Source organism: Sus scrofa, chromosome 1 (genome assembly GCF_054392235.1).
Source record: "Sus scrofa isolate SSC_HxYL_T2T_F1_AM1 chromosome 1, Sscrofa_HxYL_maternal_Yorkshire_Landrace_v2.0, whole genome shotgun sequence".
Taxonomy (NCBI): Eukaryota; Metazoa; Chordata; class Mammalia; order Artiodactyla; family Suidae; genus Sus; species Sus scrofa.
Window position 1 is genome coordinate 12,603,212 of NC_139383.1, and position 20,251 is coordinate 12,623,462.

A 20,251-nucleotide genomic window follows, 5' to 3' on the forward strand; every position below is an offset into this window, starting at 1 on the left:
TCCAAATGGAAATTTTGAGGCCAATGGTGCAAGTGAAAATGAGATAATTTGGGGTTCAGCATAAGAAATGTCTTGTTAACATTGAGAACTGTTCGAAATTGAATAGGCTCTTCGGAGAGCAGCATGTTCCTTACTGTGAGGGTGTTTACTCATTCTGAGACAACCATCTTCATTGGGTATTAACCATGTATTTCCTGCCGATTACAACTTTTGCTCTTATGAAGATGCGCTGAAGAGGGAATTTAAGTATCTTGAACTAGATGGCCTCTAACTTGATGGTTATAAGATCCTTCCAGATATAGGACTGGTGGAACTCAAGAAAATAATGAAAAGGACTATATCTATTCTTTTCCAGCTGAAAACTCTTACTTTAATCACCGGGCCACTGGTAGAGCTAAAAATTTTCGTGTACACACACACACACACACACACTTACACTCACACTCACAGCATCCCAGGATGAGGATGGCTTGAAGAGCCAAATAGGGAATAAATTCCATTTGCATTCTTCTTCAAGAGATAATGTTGCAGATTGAGTTTTCCTTTAGGACAAATAATCTGATAGTCATGGGAAGATGCATGCAGTTCTTGTCCACATCCAGTGTCCTTCTGGGGATGCGTGTGCTGCAGAGGCTGGCTGAGTACCAATAGCTCCTTTAATCTAAGAAGGAAGAAACCAGATATTTTAAAATTTTGAGTTAGGTGCAGAGAGAACCACAAAAATCTCTGTGCTTCTTCAAACAGCTTGATATGAAGGTTATTCTTTGGGGTAGGAAGGAAGAGAAAATAAAACCATTTTTTCCCCTCACTGATTTGTTGGCACTTGCCATATGTTACAAAATTTTTGCTGATGATTTTTCTCCTGCTGCTGGGGATTTGGTTAAATTCCCAGCAGAGTTAAACCACATAAAGTCATTGCTATGGAAACAGCAACCCAGTCTTTGTTGCGTTTGCAATGACATACTGTTGAGTAATCAGATTACGTACTGTGCTTTTTTTCTTTTACATGTGTTGGAAAAGAAGGTAGCTTTTCATTTTTGCGACTTCTAAAACTTATTATTTCTTAGTTGCCAATTAAACAAAGAAAAGCACTGAAATTCCTGTGTCTGAAATGTTATTCAGGTTATTTTTATGACAGAAATTGAAGTTTCAACGTGGACCATGACAGGAGTTAGGGTTTTAGATTAAGTCCCAGTCTAAAGATGTGTTTGCTGGAGAAAGAGGCTTTTATGCTAGAAAAGATTCTTAAAAGTTAATAACTGAGTTCTGAAATAAGCAGACAGCCTTATTATAGCTTCTTTTTATTTAGACAACGAGAGAAGTATTTTGCAGTTGGTATACAATTAAAATTGTGCTTGGTAGAATTTTATACAGAATTCAAACCCTTTTAGACATTTTCACCTACAGTATAAACTATTTAAACAATGCAGAGTGTTAATTGCAGTCTATTGCCTTTCTGCTTTGGGAGTTCCAGTTTTTTGAGCTCTTCAGATTCTTTGCCGAGTCTTTGTACAAAGCATGATGGGAAAAGAGGTGATGGGGTTAATGGAATGTTCATCCCAGCTCAGCTTTACTCTATACTGTTTCTTTCGTGAAAGGTTATTTGACCCATGAGTCATGTCTGTGAGATGATGACTCACGTTACCTATGAATTTATGCAATATAACTAGGTCATTTGTATGCCTCTACCTACATTTTAGTGACAATGTGGAGACAGTTTTACTCAGGCTTATTCCATGCATGGAGTGACTGTACCCTGGATGCTGATAAGCTGGATAACCACTAATAAGACTGATACCCGATTTATGCAAATAAATTGTCAAATATAAATACAGCCAGAATGGGCCTGGGAATCAGGTAGAATAAAATGCATCTTTAATGAAGAGCTATGCATATAAACGCATGCATGACATTTCAGGAAAGTGACATAAAGGAGCCAGATTTTAGAATTTAGCAATTACCAAATATTTTACACAATTTTAGTGCCATCGGTACTGACGCTACATTGTTTTAGCTAGATACCTCAGGTATTGCTGTAGGAATGATGGAGTATGTCTCTTTAGGAAGCAAGATAATAACAAAAAAAGTTGATTAATAAACTCTTCAATTAAGCATTATTTTTGTTATTTTTTGGGCACCCAAGATGTACTTTTGTGCTAACAGGACTGTGAAAACGAGCAAGATACAATTTTTGGTCTAAAATTTTTTCACACATAATGGGAAGAGTGGGAGGAATAAGACTCACTTAACAAAATAAAGCAGAATAAAATAAGTTCCACAGAGAGATACGAAGTACTTGAGGGTTGTAAAGAGAGCAGGAACTCAAAATATGAAAGATTGCCTGTAAGTGATCTAAGATGGCCCAAGTGGGAAGATCTGTGCCTAGAGAGGAGAGCCAGGGAAAAGAGGAGTGGAAGATAAATTTGGATGATGTGGACTCCTGGGCTCATTGTTAGTTTATTCCTTTAGAAAATGGATGATGATTTCTAATCAGAGAAATTATGTATTTGGAAAAATTTTTAAACAATGAAGTAAAGAAAAGGAGCTCCCACTGTTGCTCAGTGGGTGAGAAATCTCACTACAGCAGCTCAGGTCGATGCAAAGGTGCGGGTTCGATCCTGGGCCAAGTGCAGGGGGTTAAAGGATCTGGTGTTGCTGCAGCTGTGGTGTAGGTAACAGCTGTGGGTCGGATTCAGTCCGTGGCCTTGGAACTTCCATATCCCATAGGTGCAGCCATAATAAAAAAGAAAGAAAGAAAAATTATGTTAGCTTTAGTAAGGGAACAAAGGAAATTAGAATAATGAGGGAGCTTTGGTAATAGCGTAGGTGGCAGTGGAAATAGGAAGCAAAGGCGAGGCTTACTTGAGGGATTCTACTGCATGTCCATCCAGTTGAAGACCAATCTTGGTTTTCGTATCTCTATTACTTAATTCAGTCCCTAGAAAATTTCCTAGTGATCCTGTTTTTTTGAGTATAATTTGAGAAGTGACATGAAAATGGGAGTAAATATTTCCTGCTGTAAAAATCCTGAATTTGTAGTTATTGAGCTCAGAGGCATTGGTCTCAGACATGGATGACCCATCACTGCTTTCTCTGCTCCATGACAGGTGGCCAAAGATTCCTAGAAGATGTCATGAAATAATAGGTTAGGTTACCTATGAATTTATGCAATATAACTAGGTCATTTGTAGTTCTCAGACTTTAATCTCAACTCTTTTTTTTTGAAATATGTCCATGTATACTATTATGTTAGTTTCAGGTGTCCTATATACTGGTTTGACATTTGCATATGTTATGAAATAATCACCATGGTAAGTCTAGTAACCATCTGTCCCCAAAGTTTTTATAATTGACCATATTCCTTATGCTGTATATTACTTCCCCATCATTTAGTTGTTATATAACTGGAGGTTTGTACCTCTGAAGCCCCTTCACCTATTTGCCTAACATGTTTCCACCCCCTTTCAGGCAATCTCCTGTTGCTCTCCGTATCTGAGTCTGTTTTTGTTTTGTTTTATCCATTTGTTTTGTTCTTTAGATTCCACATATAGCTGAGGTCAGTAGTTTTTTGGTGGCATCTTTAGGATTTTCTATGTACAGTAGCATGTAATCTTCAAACAGGGACAGTTTATTTCTTCGTTACCAACTTGAATTCCTTGGTCTTTTTCTCATCTGCTGTGGCTGGAATTTCCAACACTATGTTGATTAAAAGTGGTCATCCTTGTCTTTTTCCTGATCTTAGAAGAAATGCTTGTAGTTTTTCATCTGGGAGTGTGATGTTGACCCTAGGTTTCTCATATATGGCCTTTATTATGTTGGGGTGTGTTCCTTTTGTAGCCACTTTGTTGAGAGTTTTTATTATAAATGGATGACGAATTTTGTCAACACTTTTCTGCATCTATTGAGATGATCATATTATTTTTATTCTTCAGTTTGTTAACAATGTGTATGAATTTGATTTACATTTATTGCATCATCCTTGCCTCCCTGGGATAAATCCCACTTGATCATGGTGTATGATCCTTTTAGTGTATTTGGTTTGCTAAGGTTCTGCTGAGGACTTTTTGCACATTCATCAGTAATGTTGATGTGTAATTTCCCTCTTTTGTGGTCTCTGTCTGGTTTTGTTATCAGGGTGGTGCTAGCCTTATAGAATGAGTCCAGGAGTATTCTATCTTCAGTTTTGGGGAATAGTTTGAGAAGGATAGAGATTAATTCTTTAAATGTTTGATAGAATTCACCTGTGGAGCTCTCTGGTCCTGGAGTTTTGTTTGTTGGGAGTTTTTAAATTACTGATTCAATCTCATCGTTGATGATCAGTCTACTCATATTTTCCATTTCTTCCCGAGTCAGTCTTGGGAGGTTGTCCTTTTCTAGGAATTTGTTCATTTCTTCCAGATTTCATTTTATTGGCATACATTTGTTCATAGTAATCTCTACGAGCCTTCTTAGTCGCATGGTGTCTTTCATTTCTGTTTTTATTTAGTTGGGACCCTTTTTGCTCTTGATAAAGCTGGGTAAATGTTTAGCAGTTCTGTTTCCTTTTCAAAGAATCGGGCTCTTAGTTTCATCGATCTTTTTTTAGTCTATTTTATTTATTTATGCCCTGATCTTTATTATTTCTTTCTCTCCCCTAACTTTGGGTTTTGTTTGTTCTTCTATTACTAGTTCCTTTAGGTATAAGGTTAGATCACTTATTTGAGATTTTTTTGTTTGTTGATTTCTCGAGGTGAGTGTGTATCATTATAAACTTTCTTCTTAGAATTGCTTTTGCTACATCTCAGTTGTTGGATCAGTTGTTGGCATTTGGAGATAATTTTTGAATTTATCAAAGACAATAGCTCTTGCAATAGTTTTCTTCTTAGAATTGCTTTTGCTACATCTCAGTTGTGGATCAGTTTTTGGCATTTGGAGATAATTTTTGAATTTATCAAAGACAATAGCTTTCTTGCATAGAATTTACAGCCTAGTGTGTACGTCCATTTTGGCAGGATGTGGAGACAATTAGTGGGTAAATAGAAGAACACGATAATTTCTGGTAGTGAGCCAGTTCTGTAAGGGAAATTGGGTAGGGGTATATAATAATAGCTGGTTGGAAGAAGGACCTTTATTGAGATGACTGGTTGGGGAGGATCTCCATGAAGAAGTGATGTTTGATCTGAGACCTGAAGGCACGAGGAAGCTTACGCATATGAGCAACAGCTGACAAAATGCCCCAGTCGGGAGAACATAGAGTCTAAGTGCTCTAGCACTGACACGAATTTTGTGGTTCAAGAAACAGAAACATATTCAGTGTGGCTGGAGCAGAGGGGAAGCTTAGGAAGAGACTGGAGAACTCAGTAGCAGCTGAGTTCTGCTAATGTGGCAACTGCTGGGTCCTTTAAGATATTTGGATTTTGTTCTAATTGCAAGGGAATGTTTTTGGAGGAAGGTTTTGGTGTGATCTTTTAAAAAGGTCACTTCACTGTATGGAACATGTTTATTAGGAATGTAGCTGCTGAAATAGGCAGTGATGAAATTGATGAAGTGGTGGTGGCCTGGACTAAATTGGTAGCAATGGGGTAGGGAGAGAAAAGAAATACACATATTAGGGATAGATTGTCAACATACAATGTAAGAATGTAAGATTTACAAAGGATTCTTGCCTGGTTTGGTCTAGCTCTGGTCACTTAACGCCACTGCCCAAGTGCCCAGTGGACATTCAAAGAATATGTGATGGATGGATTGAATAAATGAAGGGATTGGATGGATGAGGGAAAGAGAAGATGAAGGATGCGTCGTTGTTGAGAACATTCAGTCCCCTGTGGCTTTAAAGATAATTGCAACTCTGCAGAACTGTTATCACTTCCTGGGAAAAGGTTCATGAGTTGGGATTTAATGGCCATGTTGAAATATGTAACTCTAAATGTGTACCCTGAGGATTTCCGATAAGGCAAAAATAAGGATGTTTTGCAAGTAATTACAAAGCGTAGGTGTGAGGACAAGAGAGCTGCATCTTTATCTGCTCCAACCTTCATTTACTGCTTAGTGAAGTTGAGATGGGGTAACTTCTTCCTTCCTCTTGCCTCACTGCACTTGTCATGAAGTTCCCCTCACATCTCTTCTTCTGAATCTCTCATTTTTATATTTTATGCTCATTTATCCCTATTATGGATCCACATGGTTGATGGATTCCAGCGGGATGATACATTTATCTATCATGCTCTGGGTTTATATTCTTGATTTTAGGCAGTTTTTCAGCCCCTTCCCCCATTTATTTCCCATTCGAACTCTGCTGCATTAAATATATTAAAAAAAAAAAAAAAAACCAAAAAAACCTGGAGTTCCCATTGTGGCGCAGTGGTTAACGAATCTGACTAGGAACCGTGAAGTTGCGGATTCAATCCCTGGCCTCGCTCAGTGGGTTAAGGACCCCGTGTTGCTGTGAGCTGTGGTGTAGGTTGCAGATGTGGTTCGGATCCTGCATTGCTGTGGCTCTGGCGTAGGCTGGCGGCTACGGCTCTGATTGGACCCCTAGCCTGAAAACCTTCACATGCCAAAGGAGCGGCCCTAGAAAAGGGAAAAAGACAAAAAAAAAAAAAAAAAAAAAAAAAAAAAAGAAAGAAAAAAAACTGACCAAATGCCTTTTTTATGTACATGCCAATGTTCTTTTTTTTCTTATCACATCCTAAGAGATGTGAGCAGATAGAGAAATTTTACGTCTGCATTAAATATTTCACACAATCCAGGTGCTCATATGATTGGAAGAATGCATTTTAAAAACAAATAGAGTCTTAGTTTTAAGAATCTGAAGCTACTTATTAGAATCCTGGGCAATGAACCTACCCTAAGGTTAGTTCTGAAGATCAGTGCCACAGAGGCAAAAATAATAAAACCTAAGAACAACATTAACGATTTCCTGATAGGCTGGTTTTATTCTTATCAATAAAAATAATAATACAGTGTAAGAGTACTGAGTTGCTTAATAGAAACATTAAGTATCCAAGAGGTGTCTGATTCTGGCAGAAAAGATAAAGCAAATATAGGAAAATGAGGGAAACCAAAGTGAAACTACTGTCAGATTTACAAGAACATAAGTAAAATTACCTGCTTTATACTTGGGCACTCTCTCTGGCTTTCTCTCAATCTGTTCGATTTTTTCTCTTACAGAATTTCTTTTACCTGCCGTATATACATTTTAAACCCCAACTTTGCATTCTCCATTTCTGTGCACTTATGTCTTTGTTGCCTAGCATGATTGCGACTCCAACCTCCTACTCCTGATTCAAACCGGTTCATTATCCCCAGGTTCCCAGTTCAAATGCCAAAGCAGAGAATCTGGTTATCCAGCCTGTGTCTTAGGTTGCTGACCAACTTATGAATTTCCTGTGCTAGGATCTACTGCCCTGTGGCCCTGTGAGAACAGAATTTGATGTATAAAATCTGGGTCCCTCAGAAGCAGAGGCTCTGGGTGGACATTTTTCACTTGGAAAATGGAGTAGTTGGGGCAGGAATCTGAGCCTTGGCCTCTCCAGTCCAAATCAAGCTACCATCTTAGTGCCTATGCATTATCTGATTAGAAATCCTCTTCAATGAACTTTTTTCAAAAAAGTATATCAAATAGGTTTATAGTACAGAGCATAGTGTTTAAGGCAATGAGCTTTGAGTCAGAACCTTGGTTTGTCTCTTTGTGACTTTGGTCAAAGTTTTTGATCTTTCTGTGTCTTCACATTCTCTCCTTGATATAAGGATTATTAATAACACTTTCTTCATAGGGTTGTTACAAAGGTAGTGAGATCATGTTGGTATAGCAGGTAACATAATGCTTATGACATAATTAAAAACTCAATACACAGAGCTATCTCTGCCAGCATCAACAGCAGCAGAAACAGGCAATCTGTCTCTTAAATTAAACTTGGTTAGTAGTATCCTTAGTATCCTAAAGCAAGTAACTAAGTGTCTAAAAATAAGTTATCCAGACTTATTTTAGTTATCTGGTTTAAATTCGTCTGTCATTATAATTTCGGATTTCAAGATTTTTGTCCTAGAGTTGTCAGAATCATTAATTAGAGGAAGCCTGTAAAATGCTTTTGATCTCTTGGTACCAGGTGCTGTATTAAATGACATTTGTAAATTCTTAAAGTCTTAATGTCCAAATGACCACGAAGTTCTTTCTTCTCTTCGTAACAAGTGCCTTCCATGGTCTTTCCTTTCTCAAACACTTAGAACATTGCACATGAAACAGGGAATACCAATTTCTACCTAAACCTTTTCAAGTGTTTCACTTTGGGAGCTAATACTATCTTTCTTGGGATATCATTTAGACTTGTCCAATCTCAAAAATTTTCCTTTCAAATTCTGATATAAAATATGGTATATAAAGTCCCCTCTTGTCTCTGGAAGCCGGTATTTATGTTCTAAACAGCAAATAAAAAAAATCACATTCTAGGAAGCACAAGGAAACACCAAAAATAAGACAGTGGGGGAGGCAGCGTTGACAATACAGCATTTAAAGAGAGAATCTGCATACAGTGTTCTCGACAGCCAAATTCTGGGCCTGCTGGGGTGTGCCTGTCCTGTCAGGAGCAGACAGTAGGCTGGCTACGTGGGAGGAGCACATGCATTTGGCAGCATCTTGGAAAGGAGTGAACTAGTCACTATTGGTTAAAAGTGTTGCTGTGTCTTTCGCTAATGTCAACAAGAAAGATCTTGCTAAAAAAACCCCTTACCTTTCTTGAGTCTAAATCATTAGATTATTGACCTATGTTCAGAGACCATTTCCTAGTCTGACTCTTCCAGGCATTCTGAGCAAGTCTAACCGAAGTGAAGGGTCAGTCACATGTACCTCAAATTCCCACCAACTCAACATGTGAGATACTGAGGCTTTACAGCTGGGATTCTGGAATCATTCTTTGAGCAAGCCAGATTAAAAAAAAAAAAAGACATGGCATAGAGAAAATAGATGCTGCTTTCTGGACAAGCCCCAACTTTCTAGTTGTAACTCCAAAACCTTTCTCTTCCAACGAGCGGAGGTGCGGCATGGCTAATTGCTGGAAAGCAATCTAGCCTTGCTACCCAAAGTATGTCCATGGACCAGCAGTTCTGATATCACCTAGGAACTCATTAAAAATTTAGTCTCAGAGCCTTCCATCCCAGACTGACTGAAACAGAAACTGCATTTTAATGAGATCCCTAGATGGTTGTTTGCTGATTGAAGTTGGAGAAGACTGGTCCAGAAGGGCATGGGCCTGTACAATGTGGAACTGAACTTTTATTCCTCATTCCATCATGGATTTACATTTTGGAAAGAACACGGACTGTTTTTCAAGAATCTTCACATTTTTTTCTCATCTATAAAATAAAAATAACTTCATCTTCCTTGGCAAAGAACTTGTGAGGCTTAGTGAGACAGACTACACTGTGCCTTACGTGATGAAGGGAATTCAAGCCATGTTATTTTATGTAACAAGACCAGAATATGCACTTGAGAGGAAGAAGAACAATTGCATTGGAAACACTTGATAGTCAGACAAAGCCCATTAATTTTGTCACAGAAGATAAGATAAGAGAGATGGAAAAAATGAACTTGGCTTCTGTTTCCAGTGGGAGAGAGACCAGTGGTTGTTCCTGCCAATCATTTTTTTTCCTTGCTCTTTTTATAATCTAGTAAGATAAGGGAAATAACCTAGTATTTTCAAATACGAAATTATAATTTAGAAAAATATTTACATAAAAGATGAAAGGGAGATGCTTATTTGACTGGGAAGGCTTTGAAAGGTACGGGGTTAGCCCTGAGGATTAACCAGCCAGCACGAGGCTTCCGTACAGTGACTAGGAAGGACCCTCACCTCTGCGGTGTTTTGTTGTGTGCTTGTAGCCTTTAGGTCCTTTTTTGTCCTAAGATCTTATTTACCATTTGTGTCCATCATTTTTGGATGTTCATTTTTTGGTCCTGGGAAGACCTAGGCATCAGCCATTAGCACCCGTAAAAAACAGTATAAAAGCCCCATGCAGGTGGTGAACCGTGTTGGATCACAATCTATCCCCTGAGTCTCTAGCAATACATTGATATTTTTCAGATTATGACATGAAAAAAAAGGCGATCAGGGTGTTTTTTGACTCCTAACATCATTTATTTTTTTTTGTCCTTACATCTGTGAGTGATTCTGAAAGATTATTAAAGATCAGACATGAAGACTTTTTTTGTGGTTGTTGCTTTTCAGGGCCATATCTGCGGCATATGGAAGTTCCCAGGCCAGGGCCAAATCAGAGCTGCTGCTGCTGGCCTCCTACACCACGGCCACAGCAGCTCAGGATCTGAGCTGTGACTGCAACTTACACCACAGCTCACAGAATGCCGGATCCTTAACCCTCTGAGTGAGGCCAGGGATGGAACCCGCATCCTCATGGATACTAATTGGGTTCATTACGGCGGAGCCATGGCAGGAACTCCAGACTTTATAGTCTTTAAAGTTTAGGTTTTCTCTGAGGAGAGATGAATAGCTGTGAGGTGAGACCATAAGGGTAGTTTGCCTTTAATTTTCCCCCATTTCTCCAAGAGCTTTAACCTTATCTGAACATACTTCTAACTATTCTCTCCAATTTCTACACGAATCCCAAGGAGAGAGTGTTTGTTTTTTGAACACTGATCATATTTTAGGTGAATTCTGTATTAACTTTTTGTAATCCCACCAAGGCTACTTTACCTTGTATTAATTTTAAAGTTCTGCTATTTCTTGAAGGATCAAGTCACATACGCACACACACACACACACAAACGCACACACACACACACCCCCTCATAGGTAATGCCCCACATTTTAATTTAGGAAAGGAGTGTGTGTGTGTGTGTGTGTGTGTGTGTGGGTGGGTGGGAGGGAGGTAATCTCAGATATTTTTAACTTAAAGGTAATATATCTTAATATAAATAAATTAAATAATAATAAAATTATCCAGAGGCAGTCCTGTTCATTTTTAATTTAGGGACTGTACTTAATGCCATGTTATTCCAAGATTTTAACATTTATTTTCATCTTTATGGATTTACTACCTGTCAAATTAGATCTGATTCATTTTACTCTGGTCTAATTACAAATTAATGTATTAGTCAAAAGTCACTTTATCTTCTATTACAATCTCTTTAGCACAACTGATTAGCTTAGTGAACACAGAGAAGTAATCTTTCTATTTATCTTTGTTATATCTTGTTTGATTTGTTTCTTGAAGTTTGTTAAATATGAAATACTTTAAAAATACTGGAGTTCCGGTTGTGGCACGGTGGAAATGAATCCGACTGAGAACCATGAGGTTGTGGGTTTGATCCCTGGCCTTTCTCAGTGGCTTAAGGATCCAGTGTTGCTGTGAGCTGCGGTGTAGGTTGCAGGTGTTGCTTGGATCCCACATGGCTGTGGCTGTGGTGTAGGCTGGCAGCAATAGCTCCTCTTCAACCCCTAGCCTGGGAACCTCCATATGTCACAGACGTGGCCTCAAAAAGAAAAATAAAATAAAATAAAACTTTAAAAACACTTAAAAATATTAAAGTGGTATTAAAAACTATGTATTTAGGCTTTATTTGAAGTAGAGCCCTGCCTGCCTATCTATAAAAAAAAGGATGTATATAAAATCATTGTGTTGTTGTGAGTCTGAAAACTTCCAGAGTCCTCGATGCTAATGAACCCCTTTAAGAGTCAGGTGTCTTTGCATCCTTTTCTGGTGAAAAGGTTATTGTATTTTCAATATATGTGGGGTAGTTGTATCATGTTAGGCGGAAATATGATTTTGCTGTTGTCTTTATTCGGAGTGTAAGTGTGGTTTAAGAAGATATGTGTTAGTAGCAAGTTGACAAGAAGTGGACTATGATGGTTAGTTTCATGTACCAACTTGGCTGTTCTGTAGTCCTCCGTTATTCAAACACTAAATTAGGTGTTGCTGTGAAGTTATCCTGCATGTGTGATTAGCATCTATAATCAGTTGAATTTAAACGAGGTTGATCTAGATAATTTGGGTGGGCTTTGAGTGCAGAGATGAGGCTTCCATGAAGAAGAAGAAATTCCATCCGTGAATTACAGCTTCAGCTCATGCCTAAAAGTTCAGGCTTACCCTATTTAACGACCTACTATAGATTCTGGACTTGCCTATCAGCCCTCATAGTTCCATAATCTGAATTCTTACAATAAGTCTTGCAGTGAAATATATGTATATATGGTTGTATTTCTCTGGTTAACCTGAAGATTGATAACTAATACATACTTAAATTTTAGTGGTTATTTTCTCTGAATGAGTGGATTTTTATTAGGTGTTTTTGGTTGTTCTGATGGTTCTATTTCTCTGACTTAACTCTGACTGATACTGATATGTACTAAAATTTTAGCAGTTGTTTTCTATGAACGATTGGGTTTTCATTAGTTTTTGTGCCCATTTTGAATAAAAATTTCAAAGTAAAAAAATAATAAATTTCTTAAGACTTGCTGAAGTCTCCAGCAGTTTGAACTCCAGGATTATTGCCATGCTTAATATTTCTGCTTTGCAAGTGACATCAGTTACCATGATAATCTTATATAAAAGCCTACTTTTTAATGGTTTAATGAGATGTCTTTCAGATACTAAAAGATTCACACATTAAAAATGTAGAGCTTGGTGATTTTTAGTATATTTGTAGAGTTGTGTAACTAGCTCCACAGTCTAATTTGAAGACATTTTAGCACCACACACACACACACACACACACACACACACACACAAACACACACACAGCCATACACATTAGCTATCATTCTCAGTTCCTATTTGTCCCCTCCTCAGCCCCAGGCAACCACTAATCTGCTTTCTATCACAATGGCTTTGCTTGCCTGGACATTTTGTATAAATGGACTGATACAGTATGTGTCTTTTGTGACTGTTTTCTTTCACTCAGAGAATTTTTCAGGGTTCATCCATGTTTTAGAATGTATCGAATACCACTTTTAATCACGGATAATACCCATTGCATGCCTATACCACATTTTATTTATCCACTCATCAGTTAATGAACACCTAGCATATAGACCTTTTGTCATATTATTTATGACACTCATGCACAGGTTTTGTGTTAATATATGTTTTTCATTTTCTTAAGTATATAGCTAGAACTGGAATTGCTGGGTCCTATGGGAGCTTCGCATTTAGCATTTTGAAGAACTACCAAACTGTTTCTTGAAGTGGCTAGTCTTTTATACTCCCAACCAGCAATGTATAAGCGTTCCAGTTTCTCCACATCCTTGCCCACCCTTGTTATTGCGCCTTTTTGATTTTAGCCATTCTGGGGAGTGTAAGATAGTATCTCGTTGTGGTTTTGATTTGCATTTCTCTAATGACTGATGATACTGAGCATCTTTTCATGTGCTTATTGACAAAAACCTACTTTTGCTGTCTGCACACAGATGGAGCCAAAAAGTTAGTTGTGTTTAAGAATAGTTTTTAATGTTTCTCCCCTTTTGGAGAATGTTTTGGTAGAGAACAAAGTTTACTGACCAATAATTTAGGTGCAAAGTTAGCCCAACATCTTGGTTCTCCATTTTATGAAAGAGTACTGGGAACTCCTGTGGCGGCTCTCTGGTGGCAAATGGGGGGAAACTATTGCCTAAAGAATTTAAATCTTACAGGAGTAAACTATAAAGTAAGTGTGCTTAATTTTGATGCTCTTAGAGTACTCTTGTATGCCTTTCCCTCCCCTTTGAAGAAACCCTTTTTTATAGTTCTCCTAAAGCCATACTTTTTCTATGGTCCTCTATCAGGCTTGTTTTCAGGACAGGAACTAAAATGCACAGACACTAAGGAGTATATAGTAGAAAGAAATCTTACTGTGTATCTTTCCCAAGATTAATTTTAGAGACTGAAGTGAATAAAGAACTGAAGTTTTTAGTAAGGAATTAAAGCAACATTAAGGGCTGATTTCCTTCGAGTAACTTTCTACATCCTTTGAGACTCTTTCAGTTGCCTATGACTGAAAACAGCACCCAGAATAGCTTAAGAAAGGCAATGTATTGGTTCCCATAAGCTGAGAGGATTCTAATGGTATCACAAAGATATATATCTCAGTGTATCCTCTTTATTAGCTCCATTCTCATGATTCTGGCATGATTCCTGGAATCTTCCAGGTCACATGATCATACCACTCAGTTTAGGAAAACAGAGAGATTGATTCCCTGAGAATCAATCTCTCACAAACCAGAGTCACAGAATTGAGTCTCTTTGGCCCCAGTGGGTCTGGCCTGAAACATATGTGCGTTCTTGGATTGATGACTGTGGCCAATGCGATGGAACTGCCATTGGCTTAGGCTATCATATGGAGTCCCCCCTGGATCCTGGGTGGAGTCACTTCACTAGAAGCATTTGAACTGAGGGTGGCAAGGCATGGTTAAGAAAGGGAACAGAGGTATGTGGCATAAGAGATGATTATTATCTGCTCAGAGTCACAGACCACAGGTGGAGCTCTTCTCTCAAAGGGCAGTTCTAGGAAGGATAAAAAAAGCAATCTGGGACAATGATTCTCAAGCTTCAGGGTGTGTATTGGGTTGCTAAGGTTTTCCCGTCCCGCCATTGTATTTGAGAAGCAGAGAACTTGTTTGTTTCCATACGTTTGCAGATAGAGAGGAATTTTGCTCCAGGATGAATCACTCCCTGTGTCCCACCAACATTTGACTTAGATGATATTTGGATGAGATTAGATGTTGAAATGGGCTAAGACTTTTGGAGATGTTGGGATCAGGGAATGCATTTTGCATATGAGAGGGACATGAATTTTGGGAGGTTAGAGGGCATATACTATTATGGGTTCAATTGTGTCCCTCCAAAATGCTTGTGTTGAAGACTTAATACCTGGTACCTCAGAATGTGACCTTATTAGGAAATGGATTTTTTTTTTTTTTTGCAGGTATAGTTAGTTATGATGAGGTCAATAGAGTGAGTCTGTAATCCAGAAGGATTGGTGTCTATAAAAGGGGAAATTTGGACACAGAGATATGCACACAGGTTAAACGCCACGTGGAGATTAAGGTTATGCTGCCACAAGCCAAGGAACCATGAGAAGCTGGGAGAGAGACCTGAAATAAGTGCCTTCAAAAGGAACCTGGCCCTATCATAACAACACACCACCAACCGAGTGGCTTAGACAATAAATATTTATGTCTCACAGTTTTGGAGGCTGGCAGTCTAAGATCAAGGTGTCAGGAGGGTCTTGTTTTAGGACTACACTTTCAAATGTTCTCTCCTTGATTAACTTGGTTTATTGCTATTTTTTTTTATTTTAACAGAAGAGACAAAAGTGTCTGAGGATGATGAAATGGAGAAGCTCTACAAATCTTTAGAGCAAGCCAGTCTGTCTCCTCTTGGGGACCGGCGACCTTCAACCAAAAAGGAGCTGAGGAAGTCCTTTGTGAAGCGGTGCAAAAATCCATCCATAAATGAGAAACTCCACAAGATCCGAACTTTGAATAGCACATTAAAGGTAAGAAGTTTCAGATTATGGATGGACTCTGTGGATGTGGGTCGAGAAAAATGCTGATTCTGCAGAAGGATTCATGCAAACCGCAGTGTTTGCGTGGGTGGAGGCTGCGGAGGGCAGTGCAGACTCTACTGGGTGAGTTGCCCCTTGACGTTCTGAAAGCACTAGGACATCCACCCAGCAGCATCCAACTCAGTTTTCTACAGTAGGCCTTGATTTTTGTGTTCACTTTGGTATAAAATTTCAAAGATTAAGCTCCTTTAGGAGGCAAGGATCATGTGTGATGTGTTTTTGTACCCTTCTACCTGAGAGAACAAATGCTGAGAGCCTGAGAGGGTCAACTGGGAAGAACACACAGTCATATTTAATAAGATATTGGGCTTTCACCTGATTCATTAAAAGGTACCATTCTTTTCTACCATAGCCAGAAAAAAAATTCTATGTTTCAGATATAGCAACAGCATAGTATCTCTGAGCTATTGGCCCTGGAGCCAAGAGACGCCATGAGAGCTGGGCTGTGGGAAATAGACACTTCCTGGTAGCAGACCAACAGATGCCTTCGTAATGGGAACGAGGGACAGTTTATAGCTATACTGAAGCTGTTTTCAGGGCCTCCTGTAGCTGAAGTGGTTCTTCATAACAAAAGCATCCTGCTTTCAGGTTTAGATTGTAATAACACAAACAGGTGGAGGCCAGGATACTTCGTAAAATGGTCCTGAATTAACAGAAGACTTATAGATTCTGAGAAGCCTTGATAAAGCCTGCATTTTCATTCTGTTTTGTATATATCCTTTGGCATCATGAGTTGGCATCCCTTGCCAGGAAGAAATATCAGCAGTCAAAAGGACAGGGCTACAAAAGATGGCCAAGTGACTCTTCAGGTGTCCCAGCTAGTCCGTGGAAGGCCTATGCACTCTAAAAGCCTTGCAAACATGAGGCTGAAAAATAAAGGCAAGGGTGTATTTTACCAACATAAAAGAAATGTAGAGGAATGTAGAGGAAATTCCCTAGCACTTAGTGATGAAAGATATCACTAGCATTCATTTCAAAGTGAAATGTGTTATATTCCGTATATTTACAGAGTGGGTAAATGTCAATGGTTATCAATGAAATATACCATTATAGGTTGTGATTTTACTGTCTAGTTTGTAATAACTGATAGGCATGAATACATTTTTTATTGAACAAGTATTTCCTGACTCTGTATGAGGCACTCTTCTAGGATACTGGGACCCCTGAGTAGATGCCACTGGACAACGGAAACGTAAAGGAAAACAGTTAGAATGAGATGGGATAAGTACTTAAGTTGACATCAGCTTGGGACACTTGGGTGGTCCAGAGGGGGAAGCAGCTGCCTACCTGAGGCCTTGAGGGACAATGCCATGGAGATGCTGAAACTGGCCTGTGATGAAAAATGAGGAACATCAGAAAGAGAAGAAGATGCATTCACGGAGGAGGAGCTGGGCGAGGCAGAGGGGTATCGGTGGATGGGATGCTACAGCCCACATTGGGAGAAACAGGAAATGGAAGCCAAGGAGAGCATGGACAGTTCAGGCTACTTCTAGAAGGAGAAAAAGGGAGGGTTCAGCTTTGCAAAGAGCAGCAATCTCAGGATTCTAGACCTTTACAAGGCCATGCCTTGGGGCTCAGTTGCTGCGAGTGCAGGTTTGTACAAAGATTCAAAGGTTTTACTGACCTGGTTCAGTAAAAGGTTTATAGCTGATTCTCTGTGACCTCTTGTTCTCCATGCACTGTGGCCACAGAATTGATGAGTCCAGTAGCTTTTTCTTTTCTTCCCAGTTATTAGGTATCTATTGCTAGGTAACCAAATACCCTCCAAACTTAGCAACTACAGGCAATAAGCATGTCTTATTTTACAGTTTCTGTGAGTCAGAATTTAGGCATGACTTGCTTAGATGCTTCTCCCAAGGCTGCAATCCACTTGTCAGCTGGGGCTTCATTCATCCCTCCACCGGGGTGGGGAAGAGTGTGCTTCCAAGCTCTCTCACGTGGTTTTTGGTTGGATTCAGTTCCTTGCATGTTGTTGAACCGAGGGTCTCAGTTGTTCACTGTCCGTTGGCTAGAGCCCACCCCCAGTTCCTGGCCATGTAAGCCTCTTTCTAAGGCAGAAGAGAGAGAAGCTGGCCTCCCGTGCAAGGGGTGAGGGCGCAGGGTGGGTCACCCCCAGATCTTAGGAGTGACAGCACACTGCATTTACAGTATTCTCTTCATTAGAAGCAAGTTGCTAGGTCAGCCTACCTGCAGTCAAGGAGGTGAATTATAAAAGGCATGACTACCAGGGAGCAAGGAACACTGGGGCCGTCTCAGAGGCCACCTGCCTCACCCAGCTGAACATTCCTGGAAAGAAGACCCTTCCATAGATCCTTTGAGCTGGGGCTGATGAAATGTATTCTGTGTTCCTACGAACCACCCAGGAGTCAGGAGGACATGATGACATTGAAATTGACCAGTTGAAAAAAAGCAAAAAAGCACATCAATCTGTTTATTCATTAGAGAAACATCATTTAGCACATGCATATTTATTCATGTCAAAAAGCTATCAGAATTATTTATTTTTATTAAATTTTTTTCCTACTGTAAAACCGCCTTTAATTGTATTTTAACCGTCTCTAAGTGTATTTTAACTGTCTTTAAAACTCAAAGCAGTCAGGAGAGTAGGGGGGAGGAGGAGAGGAGGATATGACTGGCGGGGGTGGGGACACAAATAAAGCTTTTGAGGTTCTGGGTAGGAATCTTTTTGTCTTGGTGATGGTTATACAGATGTGTTCACTTTGTGATAATTTTGTCAAGCACAAACCTTATTGTACATGTGCTTTTCTTCATGTATGTTACGTTTCGATATAAATGTTTACTTAAAAAGTTCCTCAGGAGTTTCCTGATGGCTTAGCAGTTAAGGATTCAGTGTTGTCACTGCTGTGGCTCGCGTTTAATCCCTGGCCCAGGAACTTCTGCCTGCTGTGGGTGCGGCCAAAACAATAAAATAAAATACATTTAAAGAATGTATTTCAGGAGTTCCCATGGTGGCTCAGCAGTAACAAACCTGATTGTATTCATGAGGACACGGATTTGATCCGTGGCCCTCCTCAGCGGGTTAAGGATCTGGCATTGCCATGAGCTGTGGTGTAGGTCACAAATACAGCTTGGATCTGGCATTGCTGTGGCTGTGGTGTAGGCTGGCAGCTGTGGCTCTGACTTGACCCCTAGCATGAGAACTTCCATATGCTGCAAGTGCAGACCTAAATTTAAAAAAAAAAGAAAAAAGGAAAAAGAAAAGAAAAGCACTTCAAAGCTGGAGTGTGGACAAGCAAGAAGGACAGAGGTTCATGTAGAAATAAGGAAACATTTAATAATCATGTTTATATTAGTGGTATGCACATTCTGGAAATAAAGAAAAATCCTCACGCTGTGATTGTGTTGGAATGAATGCATTTTGAGAAAATTTTTTTTGGATGTTGAGCAAACTATCACATCACATACTAAAGACCGTTAGATATTTAGGAGTTTCTGACAGCTCCACATCCCTGACTTTCAGCTAAGCCTGTCTTTATTTTAAATTGAAGGATTAATTGCATGATTCATGGGTCCAAGTGAAATTTTCTCCCAGGGTTCCTCTCACCTAGGTCAAGAGAGGAATGAGCTCTCCTTTGCCCCACTGCTCTGGTAGGACACATTTCCAGTGCTTAGGTCTTGGAGTAAGCTATGTTTTGAGTATTTGGAATGAAAAATGAAGGTACCACTTTCATTCTTTCACGGTATTGTTTGGCATCCCTACCAGACCCTGCCTGCCTCCAAAAAAGCCAGAAGGATGCTGTAAAAGTCGTTCAAAGCCTCCTGCTCCTTGGAGGGCGGGGGGTGGATACGAGGCCTTTATGTGAAGCTGTTGACTAGGGTGCCCTGTCAAGGAAGGAGCTCAGAGGATTCTGTTCTTTTGTTAATTTCCTTCCCCTCTATTCTTCTCTACTTTTTTTTTTTTTTTTTTTAATCTGTAAAAGAGCTAACACAGACTTGGGCCAAAGAGTAAGAAATTTGAATTATTTAGAGATAAAACCCTATGAGAAGTGTCAGCCCAAAGTTGAAGAGACCCTTTCCTAAGGTCTCTTTTCTGATTTAGAGTGGTGGTGAATTCATTTTTGCCTTTGAAAAATCAATTTTCCAATTTTCATTAATCTTAGGATCTCTAAAAAATCTGGAGACTCTGTCCCAGCAACAACATGTTCAAGAAAGTGTTCAAGAGGGAGAAGTGAACCGTTTCAGATGCTGTCGGGAAATAGAAGTGGAAGATGAATAATTGATTATTGGATTTAGCAACATGGGGGTCATCGATGGTCTTAACAAGAGCAGTCTGGGTGGAATGATGGGGGCAGAAGTCTGAAGGGAGTGAGCCTATGGGAGAATGGGCACAAGGACATTGGAGACAGAGGAAAGTGGAGCGTTAGCTGGACTCAGAAAGTGGGGTCAAGAAAGGGCTTTTGGGTGTTCCCATTGAGGTGGAGTGGAAACGAATCTGACTAGTATCTACAAGGTTGCAGGTTTGATCCCTGGTCTTGCTCAGGGGGTTGGGGAGCCGGCGTTTTGATCAGCTGTGGTATAGGTTGCAGATGCGGCTCTGACCCTGAATTGCTGTGGCCGTGGCGTAGGCCATCAGCTGCAGCTCCAATTCAACCCCTAGCCTGGGAACTTCTGTATACAAAAGTAAGTAAGTAAATAAATAAATAAAAAGAAAGAAAGAGAAAAGTAAGGGCTTCTAAGATGAGAGAAATAAGATTATGC

At 39.5% G+C, this 20,251-nt stretch overlaps 1 protein-coding gene across 1 annotated transcript in view; it reads left to right on the top strand.

Annotated features, from left to right (window-relative positions):
- Positions 1 to 20,251, top strand: part of IPCEF1 (interaction protein for cytohesin exchange factors 1) — a 162,160-nt gene that overhangs the window by 133,569 nt on the left and 8,340 nt on the right. Inside the window, 1 exon segment of the mRNA NM_001445178.1 lies at positions 15,270 to 15,463. Within this exon segment, the coding sequence (NP_001432107.1) occupies positions 15,270 to 15,463 (194 nt within the window).